This window comes from Indicator indicator, chromosome 15 (genome assembly GCF_027791375.1).
Source record: "Indicator indicator isolate 239-I01 chromosome 15, UM_Iind_1.1, whole genome shotgun sequence".
Taxonomy (NCBI): domain Eukaryota; kingdom Metazoa; phylum Chordata; class Aves; order Piciformes; family Indicatoridae; genus Indicator; species Indicator indicator.
In genome coordinates, this window is record NC_072024.1 from 8,398,578 (window position 1) to 8,420,511 (window position 21,934).

The following is a 21,934-nucleotide window of genomic DNA, read 5'->3' on the forward strand; positions in this document are numbered from 1 at the left end:
TTATAATAGAACAAGAAATTCCAAAATAAAGATACAAAAGTATGTTGGTTTTTTTTGTTGTTTTGTTTTTTTGTGTTTTTTTTCCTTGTATAATTCTTTGTTCATCGTTGCAGCAATTTTTTAGGTTAAGAAAACTGCAGGAGTCATAACGAGAAGTTGGAAAGACTATAAAAACTGTATCTCTTAAATTAATACCAAAATCTGTCTAGAAACAACCCAGCCACTGCAAATTCGATTTTGCAAGGAAAATTAATTTTAAGCTTCCTTAACTATTTACAATAAAAACTATGTGACAATAAAAGCTTCAGGAACAATGTTCTGCTTGTAACCAAGATCTAAAACATAATATTTAAGCATGTCTATGCTCAAGGGCAGACAGAATTTACCATGTTCTAACTCTTTAGTCCCAATGGCTTAAACCTACACAACAGAGGTGGCTGCAGACACCAGCCCTGCACGAGCAGCGATCAGGAATTCACTGTCTGACACATCTGCATGCTATCAGAGCAACACCAATTTGCCATCATGCTTTCAGACCAACAGAACCTTAAAGAAGACAGAGGAGAGTTCGATAACAATTTCACTAGTGTTCAATCTTGCCAAATTTTTGTTTCCTTTACCTTTGTGTCTACTATCAAGAGTCAAATTGCACTTGTGACTTCCGCTATCCTGAAGTGGAAGCTCTGCCCCAGAGACTTCATCAGAGCGTGGATTTCACTCCAAAACACATTTTGCTTTCTTTGTGGCATATCACTTTGGTTTGCATTAAACCAATTGCAATTCTAACAATCCTTTCAACAGGGCATCTCACTAAATACGAACCCTTTTGTTCCTGAAAAGTTGTCTATTTATGTTTTCAAAGTTTGCATAATAAGTGTCTCTAGTACGTTGCTTTCTCAGTGGGATCTTTCGTATCAATTAAAAGCTAAAGTATCTGCATAGAGGCTTCTTGTTGTTTGTGTTGATTTTGTAGCAAGTTCAGGTTAAACTGAAAGCATCCTTAAGTAAACAACTAAGCAACTGCTACTCAGAGTGGCTTTGGATTCCCTGATGTACTGCTTGCCACCAGAAATGGGGAGAAGGCTGGGCTATGCAAACAACTGGACAGGCTCAGATTGTCTCTTCTTAGCAATAGCTGGTGCCCCTTTAAGGCAGAAAAAAAAATATCTTCTTGGTCAGGAATTTGTTTTCCTTTGCTTTAACTCCTTAAGTGTTTAATCAGTTTTGAGACTTCACCTGACATGAAAAAAAAAACCAAAACAAACAACTCACAAAAACATGCAGACAAATCAAATCGTAACAGAACAAGCCCTTTAGCAGAATTCATTTCTGAGGTGTTTTGGAGCCAGACAAAATATTTCATAAAAATTGACTGGGTAGGTGGGGGATGACTACTGCACACATCTGTGCTCCACACTGAGCTCTGCTGTCAAACTGGCCTGTATTCCAGAATTGTGAAAAAATAAAATAAAATTATCTTACTGACTGTTCGAGAGCATAACACGGTAACAATTTAGGTGTACAAACAAGGCATAAAAGAAACTGACATCTGTGTTTTATAGAAAATATTTAAATACTTTAAATAGTTTTAGAAGGGCTGGTTTTACCAGCTGGAAGGCAAATCCAGCCTAATTTAACCAATACAGCTGTTATTTTAAATAACAGAGGCCTATGGTATACAGTATAGGTCAATAAATATGTTCTTTGGGCATATAGTTTTAGAGGTCATTTGCCTTTGCTTGACAGGTTTGGATTCTTTTTAAAAAAACAAAACAAACTCTTTTCTTCTGCAATCAAATCTTACTCCAAAGAATAGAAAATAGGTTTTGTACCATGCAAGTATGACATTTTAACACTTGTTTTCCAAGCAACAGCCTCAGACAACCTTTTCTGGGTTTTGTTGGGTTTGTTTTGTTGGTTTTGGTGGTGGTTGTTTTTTAAACTCCTGATAGCTTCTTATCCCAAATTACTTGCAAAAGGCTGGGCAAAACACGAACTATTTTTTTGAATTGTGCTATTTTTATATTCCATTAAAGGAACATTTGCTATAAAAACACTAAAGCCATATTCCCTTCTTGAGGGCTTCTTTCCATTGTGCCTCACACATTTTTTTTTCCCCCTTGTCACGGGGTCCTCTCCATCGAGGGTGTCTGTCTGGTTAGCTATCACCTATAAAAGACACCATCAGTATAAAAATAAGTCCACAGTAACGTTTATTTCTTCCCAGAAAACATTCCTTTGCCCAGCCAACCTATGTCAAATAGTGGCAAGATGATGTACTCCTGTAAGTAAAATCTCACAGATTCGTAGCAAACAGTCCAGACCACTGTTAACACTGATAAGAGCAATTATGTGGCTGAACTTCATCCAGTGTCCATTTCTAATAGAGTCGCTGCTACAGACATGGCTTCAGGGAAATTCCTTGTTTAAGTGACAGTCCAGTAGATTTCCACACCTGAGGACCATGGGAAGTTGGGAAAACTCAAGGCATCTTGGAGTCCAGAAATCCAGATGGAGGTTTTGCTTGTAGTGAAAATTGTCCAGTTTGTTTCTCACCACGGTGCATTCAGCTATCAGGGACGTGCCTTTGGCTTTTGAGCAAGCAAAAGAAAGAGAAGGATGAGTGAGCCAGGCTGGTACAGCAGAAGCCCTTAAAAGACATTTTCTGGTTAACAAGAGCATGTTGGTGAGAATCAGCAGGGCACAATGTGACACAACTAACATGTGACTGGCATCTCCAAGACTTGACAATCCTCAGACTAAAGCTCTTTAAAGTTATACTGGTTTCGGACACGATTTCCTTCCTTAATTCACCCAAGTTACACTTCTCCTTTATTTATATTGCACAGCTGAAATAGTTACTATCAGGTAAGTCCAAAAATAAGTTCAGCCATCTGAATGCTTTTTTGGTTTTACTGCAGCAAACACCACAGAACAGCAAAAGATCTTCCTTTATGGCTGAAACTGAAAATTAAGAAACCATTCTGAAAAAGCTCTCCAGGTAGACAGATTTCAGGTTATTAGCACCAGATGAAACAGAAGGTTTCTAGGGTTTTCAGTCTCTAGGTTCCAACTTCTACACTCTCCTTGAGCTGTGTGAAATTATTTTTACTTCTCCAAGTGATCCTCCAAGTTAATTTGAATAGTATTAAGCCTGAGTCACCAACTCCTAAATGATCTCTCATCCTAACTTACCAAGATCTGTTTGCTTTGCTAACTAAAAAGGTTTCTATCTTATTTATAACATTTAATCTTGCTGTTACTAAGAAGTAAGTCAATGACACCTTGGGATAATAAGCTTATTTTATCATAGTATCACAGCTCTGCTATCAGCATTGTTATTTTCCTCTTTGTAGCATGTTTATTACTGACACAGAAACAAGAAGTCAGGCTGAGACACAGCTCAGTTCCATGGCTGGCTGGCAAGATGTACTACTTTAATTATGTATTTTTTTTTAAATGCAAGGACTGAATTTCATCAGAGAGCAATTTGCAGGCAACTTCTAATGAACTCAGAACATCCTATTTAAGGTTAGTTTAAAACCAAAAGCTATGCTTCAGCAGAGTGATTATAAAAATCTTGTGTAAATATACTATAAAACCACTCCAAATGAGCAGTGGACAAATAAGACGACTTGAATGAGATCTGGAACTGGCTAGCAATTAGGAGAACACATGTAATATAGGCACGTGAGAGCAATTTCTGGTGCCTGCAGGTACAATCTAGGTCACTTCTACCACTGTCTGGAGCAGTGATTGGTTAAAACGGCTCAGACTCCTTCCTTTGCAGTGTCAGGACTACCAGACTGGAGCAGGTGGTGTGCTTCCAAATGAAGTTAGCCAGTAACCACTGCATGTTTACAAGTATCTAAAGGGTGCATGTCAGGAAGGTGCTAATCTCTTTTCAGTGGTGTCCCTGTGATAGGATGAGGAGCAATGGATACAGACTGGAACACAGGACATGCTGCCTCAACCTGAGGAAAAACACTTTGCTGTGATCATGCTGAAGCCCTGGCCCAGGCTGCCAGAGAGGCTGTGGAGTCTCCTTCTCTGGAGAGATTTCACACCTGCCTGGACATCGTGATCCTGGGCAACCTGCTGTGGGAGACCCTGCTTTAGCAGGGGGGTTGGGACTGGATGATCCCCAGAGGTCAAGTCCAAACTGCACCATTCTATGATTCTGTGTGAAGAGGTATGTGCATACTGGCTTAGTTACAGACAAAATTTCATACCTGATGAAAAAGAGAATTGTTCATCAGTCCTTGTGTCCCTGGGATTGCACCAGTGTGTTTTGCATGAACATTGTTCACCGATGTCAATTTGGCAACTTTGTTTGATTTGCTGCTGTTGCTGCTGCTGTTTATGCTGCTTGAACCAGCTGAGCACTTTCTTTTCTTTCCTATTAATTTGTCAAGGGAAGTATGTGAATGTGAAAAACTGCTGTGTGAATTGACAGTCAGCTCGCTGGACTGATGAACAAAGGGCCCTAAGGAGAGCGTGGAGTCGCTGCTGTTCATCATCACACTCATTCTCTTTATCGATTCTGCAGGGCTTCCAGTCGGAGGACCCCTCCCTGATTGGTCATGTTTGAGACTAACAGCGTTAGCTTTGCTAGTCATACAATTGAGGCCAATGCTGTGGGACGAAGCTGTTACCGATGGATGGTAAGAGGTCCCAGAGTTTCCAGAGTTAACCACACAGTTTTTTCTAAAGGACTCTGTGGAATGAGAAGGTGCTAGCAGTGCGGAACTGTTTTTACGCTTCTTTCCTGAGCCGCTGCTGCTACTGACGCTGCCGGTGCTGTTACAGGTGCCACTGCCAGCAGAAGATTCCTTAGGTTTAAAAGATTTGCTGGATTTAATTTTCTGAGGTTTGCTGGGCATAGGTGAAGGTACAGAGGAAAGCACTGTAGGTGTTGAAGGGGACGAAGACACTTGTCTTGATTGCATACTGCAGACAGGATCCACTGCACCCAGAGTGGCAGGATTGGCGTTTAGTGTCGTTCCATGCGATGGTACCGATTTGTTATTCAGAGACACACAGGAAGGAGATACCAATGCTGGCGATGACATAACCGTGGCAGGCAGGAGGAAACCTGCTGCACTGACACCATACTGTGAAGCAGGCACCGAGTTTGTCCGATGTGGTGCACGAACTGATGCTGTGTTACTAGATGCTGGAGGAATTTTTCTGCAGGTGAAGAGAACCACAAATAAAAACCTGTGTAGCTATCATTCTTTGGAATAACTCCCAATCTAACAACGCTATAATTAATGAGATTCTATCTTGAGGCTGATTAACCCCACTAAAATATTTTATTAAAATAACAGCTCATTGTTGCAAAACACATGAAGCACAGACTATCAACCTTTGATGCAATTCATCTGAACACAAGATTACTGTTCTTTGACTAGAATCACAGGCTTCATGTATTTCTACAAATACCAAGAAGAATTAGAACTTTCAAGGCTACTCACTTCCACATCTGTGAATTCAGATGCTTCTCCAACATGGTGTCAAGTGCACATCGAACACGGTTCCACCGCTTGTCAAACACGTAATAACCTCTTCCAATTTGCCGACTACCAAATGTGCAAAACTGAAAAGACGGATTTTTATTGGCGTTTCCTACTTTCAGTAACAACTCTCTGACCAGCAATCCACATGTTTATAAATAAGTATTGATAAATTAGTATGTCTTTAGATATTGAAACCAAATATTATTAAAAAAAAAAAAAAAGAGAATTTTTGTTTCTAGGGCATAAGGACTATTTAAATTTTTGACCTTGGGATCATTTTTTTCCTACCTGATACTCCCGTACTTCTGACCAAAAGCAAGAGTCAAATATGAATCCCTCTGATTAAACAGGGAAGGACAGTAGTATGTGTTCCTATGTGTGTATTTAAAAAAAGCCTAGTACATATGTTTCTGAGGAGCTATCAGCTATCTGCTTGTAGTCTGGTTTTGGTTGTTTTTGGGTTTTTTGTTTGTGGTTTTGTTGTTTTGTGGCTTTTTTGGTTTGTTTCTAAAAAGGAGATAATTTGATATAGAGGCTAGACAAAAAAAGCCTGTGCTTTTAGTTTGACGAACAAGCTTTTGTCAAGCTTTAAATATTAAAACAACACATTATTGCTACATTGAGTAAAAGGTGTGTGTGTATGAAAGTCTGATAACAAAATCTTATAAAAAAGGCACTGTTTACGTGTCCTTATTCCAAAACCACAGCCCTTCAAAGCAGTTACCAATATCTTCTTAGGTGTTTTGGTATTTTGCTTTCTTTCAGATTGGGGAAGTGTGTATTTCTTTAAAACATTTACTTGGCAACTACAGTTAAACCTTCACTGCCTACAAAGCAACAAAATAATTCTCTTAAAATCTAGAAAAAAACAAAATAATAAAAATCCCATACCCAATAGAAAGCAACCCTTAAGCCCCCAAAGTAATTTGTGTGTAATTTCAGAGGAAGTGAGAGACCAAGGCTAACTTTAATGTAAAACATACAGCGGCTGGTTGAGGATGATGACCTGAATAATGACAATCCAGTTTTTCAACAGGCTCTTCTTTTTCATCACATTCTCCCTCATCACTGGATAACCGAGATGCTGGCTCAGCTGCAGGCAAGGGAGGGTGTGGGGACTCATGGACAGAAGGAGACTCACTAGGGGCATTTCCACTGTGCTGGGCTGGACAGCCTGGAGGCCTGGGCAAGGCAAGCGGTAAAGGTGTTATTGAACCAAGTGTGGTTAAAAATGCCAAGCTTAAGCCCTTACCATTACTGACAGAAGGAAATTTACATTAACAGATTTCTGATATTTGCCAGTCTTATAACACATCTACTGAGAGGAAGGACAGGAGGTAATGGTACCCCTGGAAAAGCAGCACTGCCCAATCATTGCTGAACTGCTGTCAGTGATGCAAGTCAACTTTTACTATTTCAAACACCAAATCCTTCTTGTTAGGAGTTACAGCTCAGCATGTAATTGCTAATTGCAGGCAGACAGTCACCAGGCCTAGAGCAAAAACATTGCCCTGTCCAACAGATTCATATCACTCTTTCAAAATTCACCTGATGAAGCCACCAGTATTAAAGTCATACCATTGAATCTGCAGATTTTCCTTACCTTGGAAGACTGGGGGGGTGAGGTTTGGGTTTATTAGGTAATAAAGGCTTTGTTTCTGTAAGAGTAACTCCATGAGAATTTTGGTGCAGCTCCTGGGAAGTTTTAGTAGGTGAGGGATGTGGTTCCCTGAGAGGGGGCATCTGCTGATGATGATCCGAATGTCGAAGAAGTTCCTTTTCCCTGGTTTTGCTTTTGTGCTCAGCTAGTAACACATCAAATCGTTTTCTTCGACCCTGTACAGCCCTCCGCTGGGTTAAGGAATGTGTCTGCAAAACCATGAATCAATCATTAATACCAGGCTACTGGACTGGTGGAAATGAAACGCTCAAAACATGTGTCTGGAGCTCTGAAACAAGGAAAATCACCACACTCAGTTTAGTAAACAAATGGAAGAACGACTTAGAAGGAAGACAAAGTTTCAAACTGCCTGGTGGATCATTGTATCCCTGCCTGATACAAACTAACACAATCCAGCAGTTACGGGTGGATTTCAAAATTCTTCTTAAAGAAAAGAAACTGCCAAAGTTTCTTAGAAGGTTAAGAGTAGAACTGAAAATCCTTTACAGTTGTATTTTAATTGCCAACTAGCACACAACTGGAAATACAAAACATTTACTTTCACTTACGAAAATATTTAACACAAGAAACATTTAATATCAGACTTTTAATTGGAGACATGAAAAATATTTATAAAAAGACTCTGCCTCCTTCTCTATACTAATGTACTCCTTGAAAAGTAATCAAATAGATATTAAGGAATGTAAATAAATACAACAGAATGCACAGTCAAAGAGAACAGTCAAAGGCTCTGGCCAGCCTGACCTAGTGTGAGGTGTCCCTGCCCATGGCAGGGGGTTTGGAACTGGATGATCCTTGCGGTCCCTTCCAACCCTGACTGATTCTATGATTCTATGAACTCTAAGTGTCCTGAATGCTGCACATTGGAAGATGTGTATGTGCATATATGGCACAAATTGGAGGTAAAGTGAAATAGATGGAAGTTATTTTTCTGAATTGTTACAGTCACATCCAATACCTTGTAAGTTTCATATGGCATGAAAGGCTTGTCTAGGTTCATTTTAGTAAGTAAAAATTATTATTACATAATTCAGACACAAGTAGCAATTCTGAAAAATACTTTGAATAGACATAATACAAGGAATTGCTGAGGAACACTTTTGCTTTCTATTTTACAGTTCTGATTTGTCTAGTCTCTTGTACAATCTTGCAGCTTTTTCCTCCTCTATTAGCAAAACAATTGCCTCCCCCATGTAATTCCAAAAGGGCAACGTGTTCAAGTTCAGCTCCTTTGGGTCATTAGTGCCAGCTTCACTTACCTTTGTTCTGTAGGTGGTTTATTTACCAGATGCTTCCCCTACTGAAAATTTAGCTGCTTTGCAGGAAAATAGCTAAATATTATACAGTTGCAGGGGATCTGGATTTCTGATTCCTTGGGACTAAGTTATGCCTCTCTATCCCCCAAGATTTTTGAGCTAGAGGACATGTTCCACCTGACAGAGCTTTTATGGATTATATAAATTTAGAGTTTGACCTCTAGACACACCCCATAGCTTTTTCAGAAGACTCATTTCTGAGTTGGTCATAGTTGTACATGAGGTAGCACTAGCATTTACACCTATAGCTCCTAAGTATCTGCTGCAGACTTTGCAAGGGGCAAGAAGAGGATGTGAGAAGGAAAGAGCTTGATTTATGTAAATTCTGTATAAAAAAATACAGCTTGTAACGCTTATGGGGAATTTTAACATCTATCATCTATGACTCAAAGGTTATCCCCAAAAAGCAGAACATGCTGGTCCCCTACTACCCATATGTGGAGTAACAATCTGTCCTATGCCAACATCCATGTTAAAGGCTTTATACAACAATACAAATCTCCAGGTTACTTTAAGAAATACATTTTTGAATAAATAATTAACTGAACTTTGAAAACAATTCCTTCTTGGTGCTGGGCATTGTACCATTTACAGTGATAATTATTGACAGCAAAAATGTGTATTTTTCTGTCATATCCTCAGGAAACTGAATTAAAACTTTACATAATCTTACTCTCATTAAGATATCCTACCTTGCAAGTCAAAGACCTAGTACAAGGTTTCCTGGTTTCCACATCAATGACACCACAGTATATATCAGGATCAAATTCTCTCTCTGTCAAAGGTACATAGTATTGAAAAGTTATCAAAAGACATTTCAAAAGAATAATGAAAGTTAACCATATTGGAAACTGTTTTCAAATGTAACACAGGCAAATGTATCAATAAAAACAAACAAAATTTTTCTACACTCTGAGCAAGTTTATAGTGTGCTGAAATCCAGATCTCTAGTCTACAAACAGAAGGGAGAAATGCACTGGTGTAAGGGAACCCAAAGAAGGAGCAGATTGTGCATGTTAGCATTAGAGGTCACCATCAGTGTGAACTGTGACAAACAAATGGTGGGGGTTTTGCTGTTGGTTTTGGTGTTAAGAACTTTTCTACCATTATTACTAACACCCTAAATAACTGTGTTTGAAAAGTGTAGCGAGCAGACTGGCTTTACATTTTGAGTTTGAGGTGCCAGTTGTTCCATTATTGTACCTTTGGACCTTCCATATAGGCAGAGGGAAAAGAAAATCTTTCAAGATAGAAGTAGAGCATAATTTTGAAACTGTAAAAACTGACAGTCTGTAGTTTCTGAAAGCAACAGACACACGAAGTTGTTTGTGTCCTGTAAGAGTGTATCAAGTTACAGACTTAAATTCTAATAAATAAAACATACTTAATTGCAAGTTACAGTGTTGTCGATGTGTGTAATTTATTTCTGAAACTTACTTCTACATGTTCTATGTAGGTATATCTATAGATACATTAAGAGGAATACAGCAAGTAATATAAACAATTACCTGACAATCTTTTATGTAAAAATTTCCTGTTGTTTGTGTTTTCTTCAGGTTTCTTTTCCAAAAATGGAGGCACAGAGAGAAGACCTTTACCATTCAGTATCTGTCCAGGGGAAGGCAAGGGTGGCTTTGGTATTGAGGGACAATTAAGGCCAGTCTTTATTGAGGAACTCACAGTAGTAGAACAAGTTGGACCAACAGCAGCTTTCAGTTGGGCACCATCTATCTTTGGATGAATCTTTTCCACTTTGACAGATGGAGTCATACTATTATTTACGAAAAACAAAAGAGGGAAAAATTGAAAATTATAGTCATAAACTATAAAAAGTACTTAATATGTTATTACTCAAAAATATTCTGTTCCATTGACAAATGTAGACCTTCCTCCTTTATTTCCAGTTTTTCTTTTCCTATCTTTTAAAATTTTCCCTTTTTTTTGGAAAAAAAAAAATAATCTCTCCAGTCCTCTTTCCCACATTTCCTTCTAAGTATTCCAGTCACCAGGGACTTCAGAAACTGTTACGTGGATTCACAGGTACAGTGTATCACCAAAGCAACTAGAATGGGCTGGCTCTGCCAATGAGAAATGCCCTTTTTTGTGACAGTACATCATATTATCAGTTGCAATCTATTTGTGCAGGTCAAAAATCACCTAAATCAGAGCCAAATCAAAGTATGAAGATTAGATCAAAGAATTAAGAGTCCCTAGTAAAACGACCTTTACTTATAGTAATTTAAGATGCAGCTTTGCAGGAGTTCTTGCTCAACAGCCATGAGTATTATCTATAATCTTAGACTGGGCTGCTGGAGGAGTTGAAAGTGATTCTCTCTCACACCAAAAACCCTCTAAAATGAAAGGAAATTCTACTAATACAGCAGTGTCTATGCAAGAAATAGTATTTAATCCTCTGCCAAGAGGCATACTCACAGTTTGTCGTGGGGAACTTTGCTGTGCTGTACCGAATGCATTAACCTGTTGTTTCCGCTTATCTGCAGTTTGTCTTTGGGTGATTTCAACAACTTGGAATTTGATGATGATGCACTAGTAGTACCTCCACTGGATGAACGATTGCTCCCACTTCCACTGCTACCTTTGTTTTTTGAAGGGAAAGATGAAATGAGGGAAAATACTGAAGAGGTGGGAGGAGTCAAAGGCGGCTTGCTGGAGGAGCTGTGTCTTCTTTCTGTAAAGGTGGGGAAAAAAAAGGGGGTTTAAGCTCCCATACAGAAACAGTTCTTAAGTACTTCACGTTGTCACCACTCCATTTAGACTTTTCCTTTGCTGGCTTAGAAGATTCTCTGTAACAGAGCAGAGAGGATTCCAGCTTTGCTGGAATTCATGAGGCTCCACTCATTGCTGGTCCCAGTTGGTTACATGAATCATTTAACTCCTCAACCACTAAAGCTTAGTTTTCAATAACATCCCCCACTCTCTCTCCATCTTAAAGGACAAGCAAGTGAGAATCAAACTTAGACCTCAGATGCACAAAGCAGAGAGATCCCTCTCCTCAATGCCAAGGAAGCTTAAATATACATTTCCTCAAAGGAAAGCTTGACTACAAATGGTCAAAATCCTGCTGGAGCCAACATTTTAACTTTCACTTCATGATAACCACTAGATCATGGTATGGTCCACTAGATCTTCAATGTGGAACATCCCTGAGAAGAGCTGCTCAAGTACTGACCTGCATTGTTTTTTGGGGTGTTACGGTTGTTTTTTGGTTTGTTCTATTAATTTTTTTTCATAGTATGATCAGTTTAGGGAGGTTTTATATTTAGGAACAACAAAAGGATCAACAGATACTGTTCTACAAAAACTAAAAAAATCTGAACACTTGAATTAAGAGTGGTTCAGTTCAATGAGTCTGAAAAGAAATTATTTAATTAACATTAAACCATTAACATTAGTATATAGCTAGCACTATTTCAATTAAAATGTGTACATTATGAGAGTAGTTCTTTGGAACATTGAATTCTCAGTCACAAAACACCTAGCAGCTTTAGTGAACACCAGCTCTGCCCACACATGGACATGGGTGCTTGGATACCTGTGATTCCTCAATGATCCATGTAATCAACACCTGCTTAAGAGACATATCTGGCAATCAAGTATATGCAAGCCACAGATCTGAGAGAACCAAGAATCAGCAGGTCTAGCAGGGAAGTGGAAAGGCACCTTCCTCCTCAACAGTGGTAACATCGCTTCCTCAGCCAAGAATTAGTAAAGGCACCCAAATCCATGACTGCTCAATCCCAGGATCAGCTTACAGATTTTGACCTAAGTTTAAGTAAACAAAAAGAAACAGGCTTCTCGAGAAGCAACAACTACAACCAAGAGTGAAATTCCAGTGCAAGCTCTAAGTCTCTAATGCTCTGGAAAACATGAGTTAATACATGTTCTGCCTATATGACCTATTTCCCCCTGAATCCTAAATACAGCAACCATACACCACTCAGATGGTGACCAACTAGGACTCCATTTGTAGCTGGAAGCCATCAAATGCTGCACTAACATCATCAGGTACATCACTGTCTGCACGGCTCCTGCAAGCAACACTCTACCAGTGCACAAGAGCAAAAGGGCCCAGAGGAAAAAAGTCAAGTCGCTTCAGCAGTACAACAATGTAGGAGTCTAACATCTGGCAAGCTAATTTCTTACAGAGGTGGGGAAAACAGCATTTTAAATATGTTCATTAGCTCGGGGGGGGGGGGGAGGGTGGAAAAGAGTACAGACCTTGAACTAGGAAACACCTAGGAAACCCCAGTCAAGAAGCTGTCTCAGACTGAAACAAGTGATAGGCGTTTCTCTGTTTAATTGCAAAATCCAAACTACCTTACGAACCTTCCGCAAGACAGTCATTGCTTCTTAATTACACCAAATTATTTTAGTACCAAAAAGGCTGAGAAGTCAGGTGAAATGCTCAATAGAAATATGTAACAAACACTGTAATTTATTACCCATCTCAAGAAACAGCTGCTTTAAAATTACAGTATTTAGACCAACTCTGTGATGTTCAGAATCATCTACTGTGTTTTCTAGAGCCAGGTGCCATTGAAGAGTTCGTAAGTGAAGCACGTTAGCATATTTATGTCCCAGTAAATGGCTGTGTTTCTAATATGACAAATTGCTTATTGCTAAATGTCTTTTTATAGCAATGGCAAGAATCCCTGAGCAGCTCTGATAAGTTACTATTTGAGGGCCAGTAGTTCAGTGATGCTACACCCTGTAAGATTACTCCATGAGAGAATGAGAAAAATTGCTCAATACTTTTCCACCTTCTGTATATTTAGAGAATTCAAAGTCCAAGTTCTTATCACAGTTACATATAATCCCTAATAAGGCAGAGGATGACTAATGCAATCTTTGGGAGTTTGTTTTGATTATTTTTTTTTGTGAGGGAAAAGAAGGTGTTACTTTCTTGGAAAAAAAACTGGCAGATGAAAAGAGAAAGGGACTAGAATAAGACTATCTCCTTTTGCCCCATTATTAGGGATAAACAAAATATTAATCTCAGCTATTAATTTACTTTTTATGGCACCTTAAACTGGTACTGTTCTCATACTGAGATGTTACTGATTACTGATTTGCATGAATGTTTCTTAGCACCAACATCAAACAAGTAAGTTAGTAACTAAAAGGTGTTTTAAACTGCTGAAAATCAAAAGAATTGACCTCAGAGCTAATGTTAATGATTGATTACACACCAAGCTTACAATAGATGAGTTTTTTCCAGAATTTTGGGACAACTTCTGAGAGTTACTACAACATTTTAAGTCTGTGAAACCTTCACCCACTCCTTCCATATGTAATCAAGACTTGTGCAACTTATCAAGAAAATTACAAGAATTTTCAGCTGATTTTCCATAACTTGCCTGGACCTGTTTTGTGTTGACCTGCATGTAAGCAGAGGTAGTGTTGACTTACATACGAGTACTAGTACTTGCTCATATTTCCCCTTTCAGTCTTTTTATAAAATTCATGGCTTTAAGTGAAATCTGCTTAAGGTCTGTTTTGTAAACCATCTGAGTAGTACTGGTATCTTGTCTTCTTGGAGAAAGTTAATATTATTTTTGAAACCAAATATGTTTGAAGCATGGCATACTTGATCTAATGAACGTATTTATTGACAGACTGACAGAGCCTTTTAATGGAAAAATTACTACACAAACTGTCACTGACTAATCAAGACCACCATGCTTATTATGCTAAGCATATTATAATGATAAATTCTACTAATCATCTGCCAATCTAACACAGTTTGCATTTGCCATTAACTCTGACTCAGCCTGAAAACATTTAAAAACAATTCTCTCCAGGTGTTCAGACTTCAAAAGTTAGCACTCGCATCCTTTCTATCCGCGTAACTCTTAAAAGACAAACCCTTTTTTTAATGTCATGATTACTTTTATAACACAAGTGGTATTTCAAACTGTGCCTGTGTAACATGGTTCTAAAAATCTAAATTTGGGGGGATTTTTTTTTTTTTGGGAGGGGTAGAGTGGGTGTTGTTGGGTTTTGTGGGCTAGGGGGGTTGCTGGTTTTGGTTGGGCTTTTTTGTTGTTGTGGTGGGGGGGTTTTTTGTGTGTGTTTGTTATTTTCTGTTTGGCTTTGTTGTTAGTTTTGGCTTATGTTTGGGGGGCTTTTTGGTTGGTTTTGGGTTTTTTTTTTGTTTAGGGTTTGGTTGTTTGTTTGTTTTTGGCTCTTTGTGTGCTGATTTTTTTTGTTTGCTTGTTTTTCTAATAACAAAAGATACAAATTTGGCTCTGGCCAGACTTGAAAGATTTCCTTTGTCCCACTGCACTTCATAGAACCTGACCTAAAATGAAAGCCACATTCAACAAACCTTAAGTGATAAACTTTTCCCTAAATATTTTTGCATTTACACAACTATTTGTGACCCTCAGGAGAAGGGTTGTGCAGAGTTAGAAAGGTATGAAATAAGACAGCATCCCAGCAAAGGTTTTCTCTTGTTTCTGCTTGGTGACCAGGATATCTGTTAACTACCCATTTGGAAAAATACAGTGACACTTTATGAACTACTGGACTTACAGTTGAGTAAGAATTATATATGGATACGGCCAAAGTACACAGAACCCTGATAAAATGCATTTTGAGACCTTAAAGCTTGAAGAGATTTAACAATTTTACTTGGCCAACAGCTTCACTGCCAGTTTTCTTTGATTTAGGATATTATTTTCCATTGTTTGTTTCCTATGAAATACATGCTAATTTCTGACGAAATGTGAAAAAGTAACCTGGAGGAAGAATGAGAAAAATTAACAACAAAAGCTTCTTTGGATACCACTTAGTCCTCCAAGTAAACATTTGGATTTAGTGTGAGTTATAATATATATTTTTCTGCATTTATGTTTCTATATTAACATAAAAGAAGATAACCTTTTATATAGAAAAATATTATTTTTGGGTTTTTTTTTGGTTATTTTTTTAATGTTACTTTCTTTGCTGTATGTTTAACAAAAATTAACAACACTAAGAAAATAATTAAGAGTAACAATACTCTTTAAATTTTTCCAAATGTTCTCCCAAGTCTATATTTGGCTCCCAATATTTAGGACTTGTTTTGTGCTGTTCATTCTCTCTGGGCATCAATTAATATCTTTAAGCAGCAATTAAAAGATGCATAGATAAAATGTCATAACCCCCTTTTTTATACAGCATTCTTATGTAAGTACAGGACAAAAAGTCAAGCTGACCTGAGTCAGTGCTAGCAGAGCTGTGCTTGAAAATGAAGCACACCCACTGGAACACATGCAAGTTTAGTTCAGTGAAATAGGTTTTAACTTCAGTTAGAATTGATAAAGAGTTTTAACACAGGTTAGTCTAGGTGTAAGAGTGTCCATCAGACTACAGAATTAAACGTGTCTATTGAAACAAAGCATAAAGATAACTTTAATGTATTGTTTCATGTATCTGTCTCACCTGAAGTACAAGCATGATCAAAGCACAACTTAAAGCAAACACTTTTTTCCATCATACTCAGATACTGTTTGATTTATCATTTAGTACAGCCACATTATAACAAATATCTTTCACCTGAGGATAAAAATTTATTTCCTGACAGTATGACTACTATATTTTTAGAGTAATTGTGGAGGGCTCATTTACTTCACCTTCTGTAGGAGAATCAGAGCTATGACATGACAGGAGAACAAGAGCTATGACATGACAGGAGAACACTGGGACTGGGGGACTGCTGTGGAAGGGCATCTTATCATAGCTCCAGATTTTACTCAGCAACCAACTAAAATCCCTTTTGTGGCTTCACCACAAGTGCCAGTGTTGAGCTCTGATCCACCATCTCTCTGACCTCATCACAACAAAGAAAAAGATAAAAAAAGTATTAGATCCATAAGGATTTCACAAGGGAGACTGGAGATAAAACAATCACGAGCACAGCAGGCAAATTACTCTTCCTTTGATGCCACTCTGGAAGCGTGCAGCTGCTTGGGAGCAATCGCCTGTGTGGGACCTTGATCTGCTGCTCACTCACTTATTGCTGCTTCATTATCTCCCTCTAATCATGGGGCCTAGATACCAAGGATTCTGCCCTAATCTTCCACTGATGTCCCTTTAATCATCCCATCGGTTCTGTTTGCACTCTAAATCAAGATGAGGTCACTCCATCTTCCATTGTATGGTGTTTAAACTTACACTCTTAGCTGAACAGACACCATCTAAAGAACAAGTTATATTTTTTACTCTAGCAAGAAAAAGTTTCAGAAAACAGAATTTATAAAGTCCAAACTATCAGTATGACAGATTGCCAATGCTTGATGGGCACCAGTACAATCTGTCATGTCTCTAGAGAGAATTTTTGTTATTTCATAAAAAAACATTGCTTTGCAACTGGCAGCTGATATTATTGTTTATCACCCACTGTTAACAAAACCACAAGGAGAATCTGACTGATAGTCATGTATGCTTATGGCAGCCCATTCAGAGAGAAATAACATCTTAGCAGAAGGGAAAAAATATAATTTATACTGCAGCATACCAAATGTAAGTCAGTGGCCCATATGTTAAGTAGCACATCTCTTTATGTATTTATATCACTTACCACAATGGTCTTCCTTATCTTCATCAGAGTTCTTAAGTATTATAAATAAATAGGCTTTATTTGTATCTATTACTAACAGTAATAGATTCAAATTAAATCTAATAAGGAGCTTGCTATAATTTTGTTTATACAGACTATGGCCAAGTTAGCTATACTGATACAAGCTTATGTCCTGCACCTCCTCAGTGCAGTTGCAGCATGGAAGGTTTCATATAACCTACTTCCTATCAGTCCAGACTCCTAGACTGACAGATTTTAGGTCAACTTTCACTTCAGTTTACTTTTAAAAGCAGGTTTACCAAAGCACTTAATATAGGAAATGTGAGTAAAGTTGGGAATTAGAAAGCGTCCTGGTTTTCATCTTCCCCAACCTCCCTGCACCACATTGGTTCTGCGACTTCAACCCTCTGAAGTTTCCCAATGTTTAAATTTGAATATTTGCAAAATTATTTACTCAGCTCCCAAGAGGTGCTGTGACAGTTGGCTATTATTATTTTGTTCATTTAATCACAGTCATTATAGAGGAATGCTGTCTACTTCTAAAACTGTAAAACCAATTACTCAACTTCTGATTTCTAAATATGCATATCATTTTCTTAGAGTTTTACTTTTAAGAATCAAAAGCCACTCATAAGTACTAACTGTGCAGAATACTTCAGATAAAAGAAGCATGAAATTCAGCATAAGTAGGGTCACGGTTTTGTTGATGCCATTGAAGAACGCAAAAGGAGAAGGTGATAAAGATAATTTTCACTAGTGAGTATTCTGAATACCAACTTCAATACTTTAAAATCATATTTTGGACAATCCTGTACCTATTATTTAAAGTATTTAAATGACAGATTAAAATATGGTACAAGAGCAGCACAGCCGGGATAGCATTGCAATTCTCTTAACAGCACAACACTAATTGGACAGGAATGGCCACCTCCACTACAATGACTGTGCAAAACAGCCCCACACCCAGCACACCTCCTCTGATCAACCAGATTACCACCACAGAGAGTAAGGAGCAGATTGCAAAGACTTAAGAACATAGTAAAAAAATATCAAGGCTACAATGAATTTGAATAAACAACCTTCACATACATCCCTTTCTCCACTGCTGCCTTTCCACAGCTCTCTGTACGTTGCTACAGCTGGTTTGGAAGTTTTGCCATATTTGTTACAAATCCTTTCAAAACCCTTGTATCCAGTGCTCACAAGTAGCTCTGTAATCAATTTCCTTTCCATGATTTAGAATTCCAGTTCAAAATACACAAGGTTTGCCTTAAGAGATGTAAAATAACCTTTGAAGCATGTGTCGGTGTGAGCTGAAATTCCCCTCCCCCCACCGACAATAACCAGGCTAGCTCAGTCTGGAAGCAAATGAAGGCTGTATTTACAAGCAGAGTTTAAAATCTACGATGAAATGCAAATTAATACTGTCACCCCAAGCTTGTGGACAGACTAGGATTTTGCTCATTTTTGTGCAACTCCTTCATGCAGCCACAAATCGGTATTAGGGATACTCTCATCAGGTTTGTTTCAGCCACTCAGAGCCCCATGGAGACCAGTAAAACTCTTGTGAGCAACTTGGGACAACTGAGAGGCAGGACTTTATTCATGGAGCTGAACCACAAAGAAAACAGCTGAGTAGATCAACTTTTGGGAGGTTGCCCTTCATCACCCACAGAAGGATGTTTCCCCATTCTTCTGCATCCCCCTCATCCCCCAAATGCAAGGGTTTTAACATCTCAAAAAGATTCTGGCACAATATCCAATATCAAACTCCTGATATGCTTTCTTGACCAACTTGCCCAGAGATGGGACAAAGGGCATGTTTCTCACCAAGGAACTGGCCCTGGCCTTTTTGGCCAGTAGATGTCTTGTAAATCTGTCAAGCACTGGAATATAAATATTGCAAAGTTATTACAGAAGGATAGTAGAGTGTCTTAGATGGTAATGGGGCCATGGAGAGATTATAATGTCCACATTATGAGCACTAATCTCTGTGTAGCCTGTTGATGACATGAGAATACCTGCACTGTCTGATTAAAAAGCAAGTATTGAATAAATCATTCTTTGGCTATTAAGAAAAAAACAGTTATTTGGAATAAACTTAAGAAAACCCACAGTGATAATAAACAAAAGTGTCAATAGACACAGGTAACCAGTATAGATCAGCAGTGTACCATAATGTAGTATGGGTCAAAAATACAGCTAGAAAAGTGATGTCTCATGTATTTTTACCTTGAATTATGTTAAAGAAAAACTTCAGGTTTTCAAAACAAGCCTAAAGCAAATTAAACATAGTAACAATAAAAAAAAAATCATTATTCCAAAGTTTAATAAAAAGTTGAGTACACAGAAACAGGACTGTGCGTTAAAAGCATGGGAAATAAAGAAATAAAGGAAGAACCACCAGTGAATTTCTCATTTTCTCTCTGCCTATTTTCTACCCAGAACTCAGGTTTACACCTTGAACATCATGTTTTTGCCTTCAGCGTCAACAATAATCCTTACAAGACCTTAACATATCATGTAATACTGTTTAAGTATTCGGATGAGTTCATATATCCAAATGCCTAATTTTCATCTTGATAATGCTTCTATTCACACCACAATTGGGAATTTTAGTGTTTTTCCCTGTAGCCATTTCTTTACACGTAGCAACCTGTAATCATTGTATGTTGATGGTCAGACCCTGCTCCAATACCCTCCAAAAAAAAAAGCTGAAACTGAAAACTTGCTTGAAATCTGTCAATGAACCAAAATACAAAGGGGATTATGAGCTAATTAATAAAGTTCTGGAAATGGGTGTAAAAACCCAAAAGGCCTTGAAATGAGAAGTTCTCCATATGAAAGAGATCAAGAAGAGTGAATTGACTTTTGTTTTGAGCAGGGCAATAAGAGGAAATATCACAGGATACACACAACAGTAATGTGTCAGCTAAGCAAATCACATTCTTTGATTTTGTCTTCCATACTGCATGACTAACTAGTGACATCCACTGCCACACAATATGCAGGCCTTGTAAAATTAAAAAAAGAGATAAATAAATACTTGGCTTCTTAGAACGAGCCAAGTACAACACTCTCTCCTTTTCCCAAAGGTATTACTGCTCACAGTGGAGAGGAAGAAATGTTGACTGATGGAGCTGTGAAAGAACATCCTGTTGCTGTCTCTGACATCATCCATTTCTCACTTCTGTCCCCATATGCATGGCACTGACTATATACACCTATTGATGCAACAACTCATGCTCTTTCTTGTGGCAAATGGGACAAAAATGTTACCAAGCTTCTATACCTATGGGCAGTGCCCACTTGCAGGAAAACCTCCTGGAGAAATATGAGCAGTATGAGAGATATAGGCTGCCTTCACAGCTAACAACCTGTTTTCTGTTCTAAGGTTTTAAACAACATTTTTAATCTTTTCTGGATGGAAAAGGAAAATGGGAACAAACCTGTGGTAGGGTGAAGGGTAATATTTCTAAAAGTTGCCTCAAGAGCCAAATAACCTTCAAAATGTGAGATATTTTAGAACATAAACATTGCATTTTCAATATCAATAGAAAACAGAAAAAAAACAATTTTGTTTCTTGTTTTAAGTCAGATCTTTACATTCTTTTATCCTGATTTAACACTTCTAAGCATTAGTCATTTTTCAATTATACAAAAGGATCATTACACCTTATTTCATTAACACTAGTCAACCACAATTGGCTTGAAACAACCGTTTCCATGTTTGAAAAACACTGACAACGTTAACTATACACTAATCAAAAATTCACTGCAGCATTAGCACAGCAAAGTTTCACAGAAATCACCAATACAGTCAAACAAGGGCAGGAACCTACTGTGCTTGCACAACAACGTCTTTCAAATTAAATAAACCAGCCTTTTCACATTTCACTTCGAAAGAATGGAGCAATGCTGTAATTAGGATGTGCTAACTGAAATGCTGGTGCAAGTCCAACCTTTTAAATAAAAACACAACTGCACTTGACACTTCCAGGCTGCGTCTGCATCTCCCATCTCCTCCAAAGCTGAGATGTAACAGCACAGACCATCCTGCCCAGAGCCAGCCATCCCCAGAGGCATAGCAAGGAATGGATTTGCCCTCTGATTTATAAATTACATGGATGGGCACACTCAGGAAAATGAGCTAAAGTGAACATGCTCTTAATAGTTTCTTTCTTTAATTAACACTTTGATTAACAGCTGTCGATTTATCTGAAATCCTGTCAAGGCTGCCGTCAGCTGTCTCAGGTTTTATTGCTCTTTTCTCCTCTTACACTCTCACCATCAGAGCTGTGGTTTCAGAGTGCTTTTGGGGGATTTTCCACAGGTAAACAACCTGGGGACAGAGGCCTCCTCTTGCAACCCCCCTGGTAGGTACCCATACAGTTAGCCCTGAGCTCTGGAGAGCAGCTCCAGTGCAGGCCTCAGCACAGGCTGCAGGGCATGGCGTGGAGCAGAGCTCATCGGTTTGCCCCCGGTCACGGCTGCCTGCTTTTGGAGCTGGGCCAGTCCGCTCCGGTGACATTTCAGCCGGGCTCACGAGGGCCGCTTGCAGTGCCTAATCCCTCGCTGGGGGATTATCCACAGCACTCAGCATGCTCCGAGGCCTTGCAACACCCACGGGCATTGCTGCCATCCGCACCAGGCCACCTGCCCACCCGTGCTGGGGAGACCTTGTGACACCCACAGGTGATGCAGCTGTCCACACCAGGCCACCTGGCCACCCAGCCACCCGTGCTGGGGAGACCTTGTGACTCCCACAGGCATTGCTGCTGTCTGCACCAGGCTACCCGGTCACTCATGCTGGGGCTCCAGGCTGGCCTCAAGC

General features: G+C 38.7%; 1 protein-coding gene across 2 annotated transcripts in view; it reads right to left on the reverse strand.

The window, feature by feature from the left end:
- Positions 1-1,554: 1,554 nt before the first annotated feature.
- The window catches only part of ATXN7 (ataxin 7), a 59,171-nt gene continuing 38,791 nt past the window's right edge, over positions 1,555-21,934 (reverse strand). For both annotated transcript variants that reach the window (XM_054387675.1, XM_054387674.1), the window contains exons 4-11: positions 10,950-11,205; positions 10,025-10,287; positions 9,209-9,291; positions 7,123-7,388; positions 6,503-6,701; positions 5,478-5,599; positions 4,233-5,190; positions 1,555-2,591 (exon numbers count right to left, since the gene is read on the reverse strand). In XM_054387675.1, the coding sequence (XP_054243650.1) occupies positions 2,574-2,591; positions 4,233-5,190; positions 5,478-5,599; positions 6,503-6,701; positions 7,123-7,388; positions 9,209-9,291; positions 10,025-10,287; positions 10,950-11,205 (2,165 nt within the window). In that variant the 3' untranslated portion in view covers positions 1,555-2,573. The remainder of the gene's footprint in view (positions 2,592-4,232; positions 5,191-5,477; positions 5,600-6,502; positions 6,702-7,122; positions 7,389-9,208; positions 9,292-10,024; positions 10,288-10,949; positions 11,206-21,934) is intronic.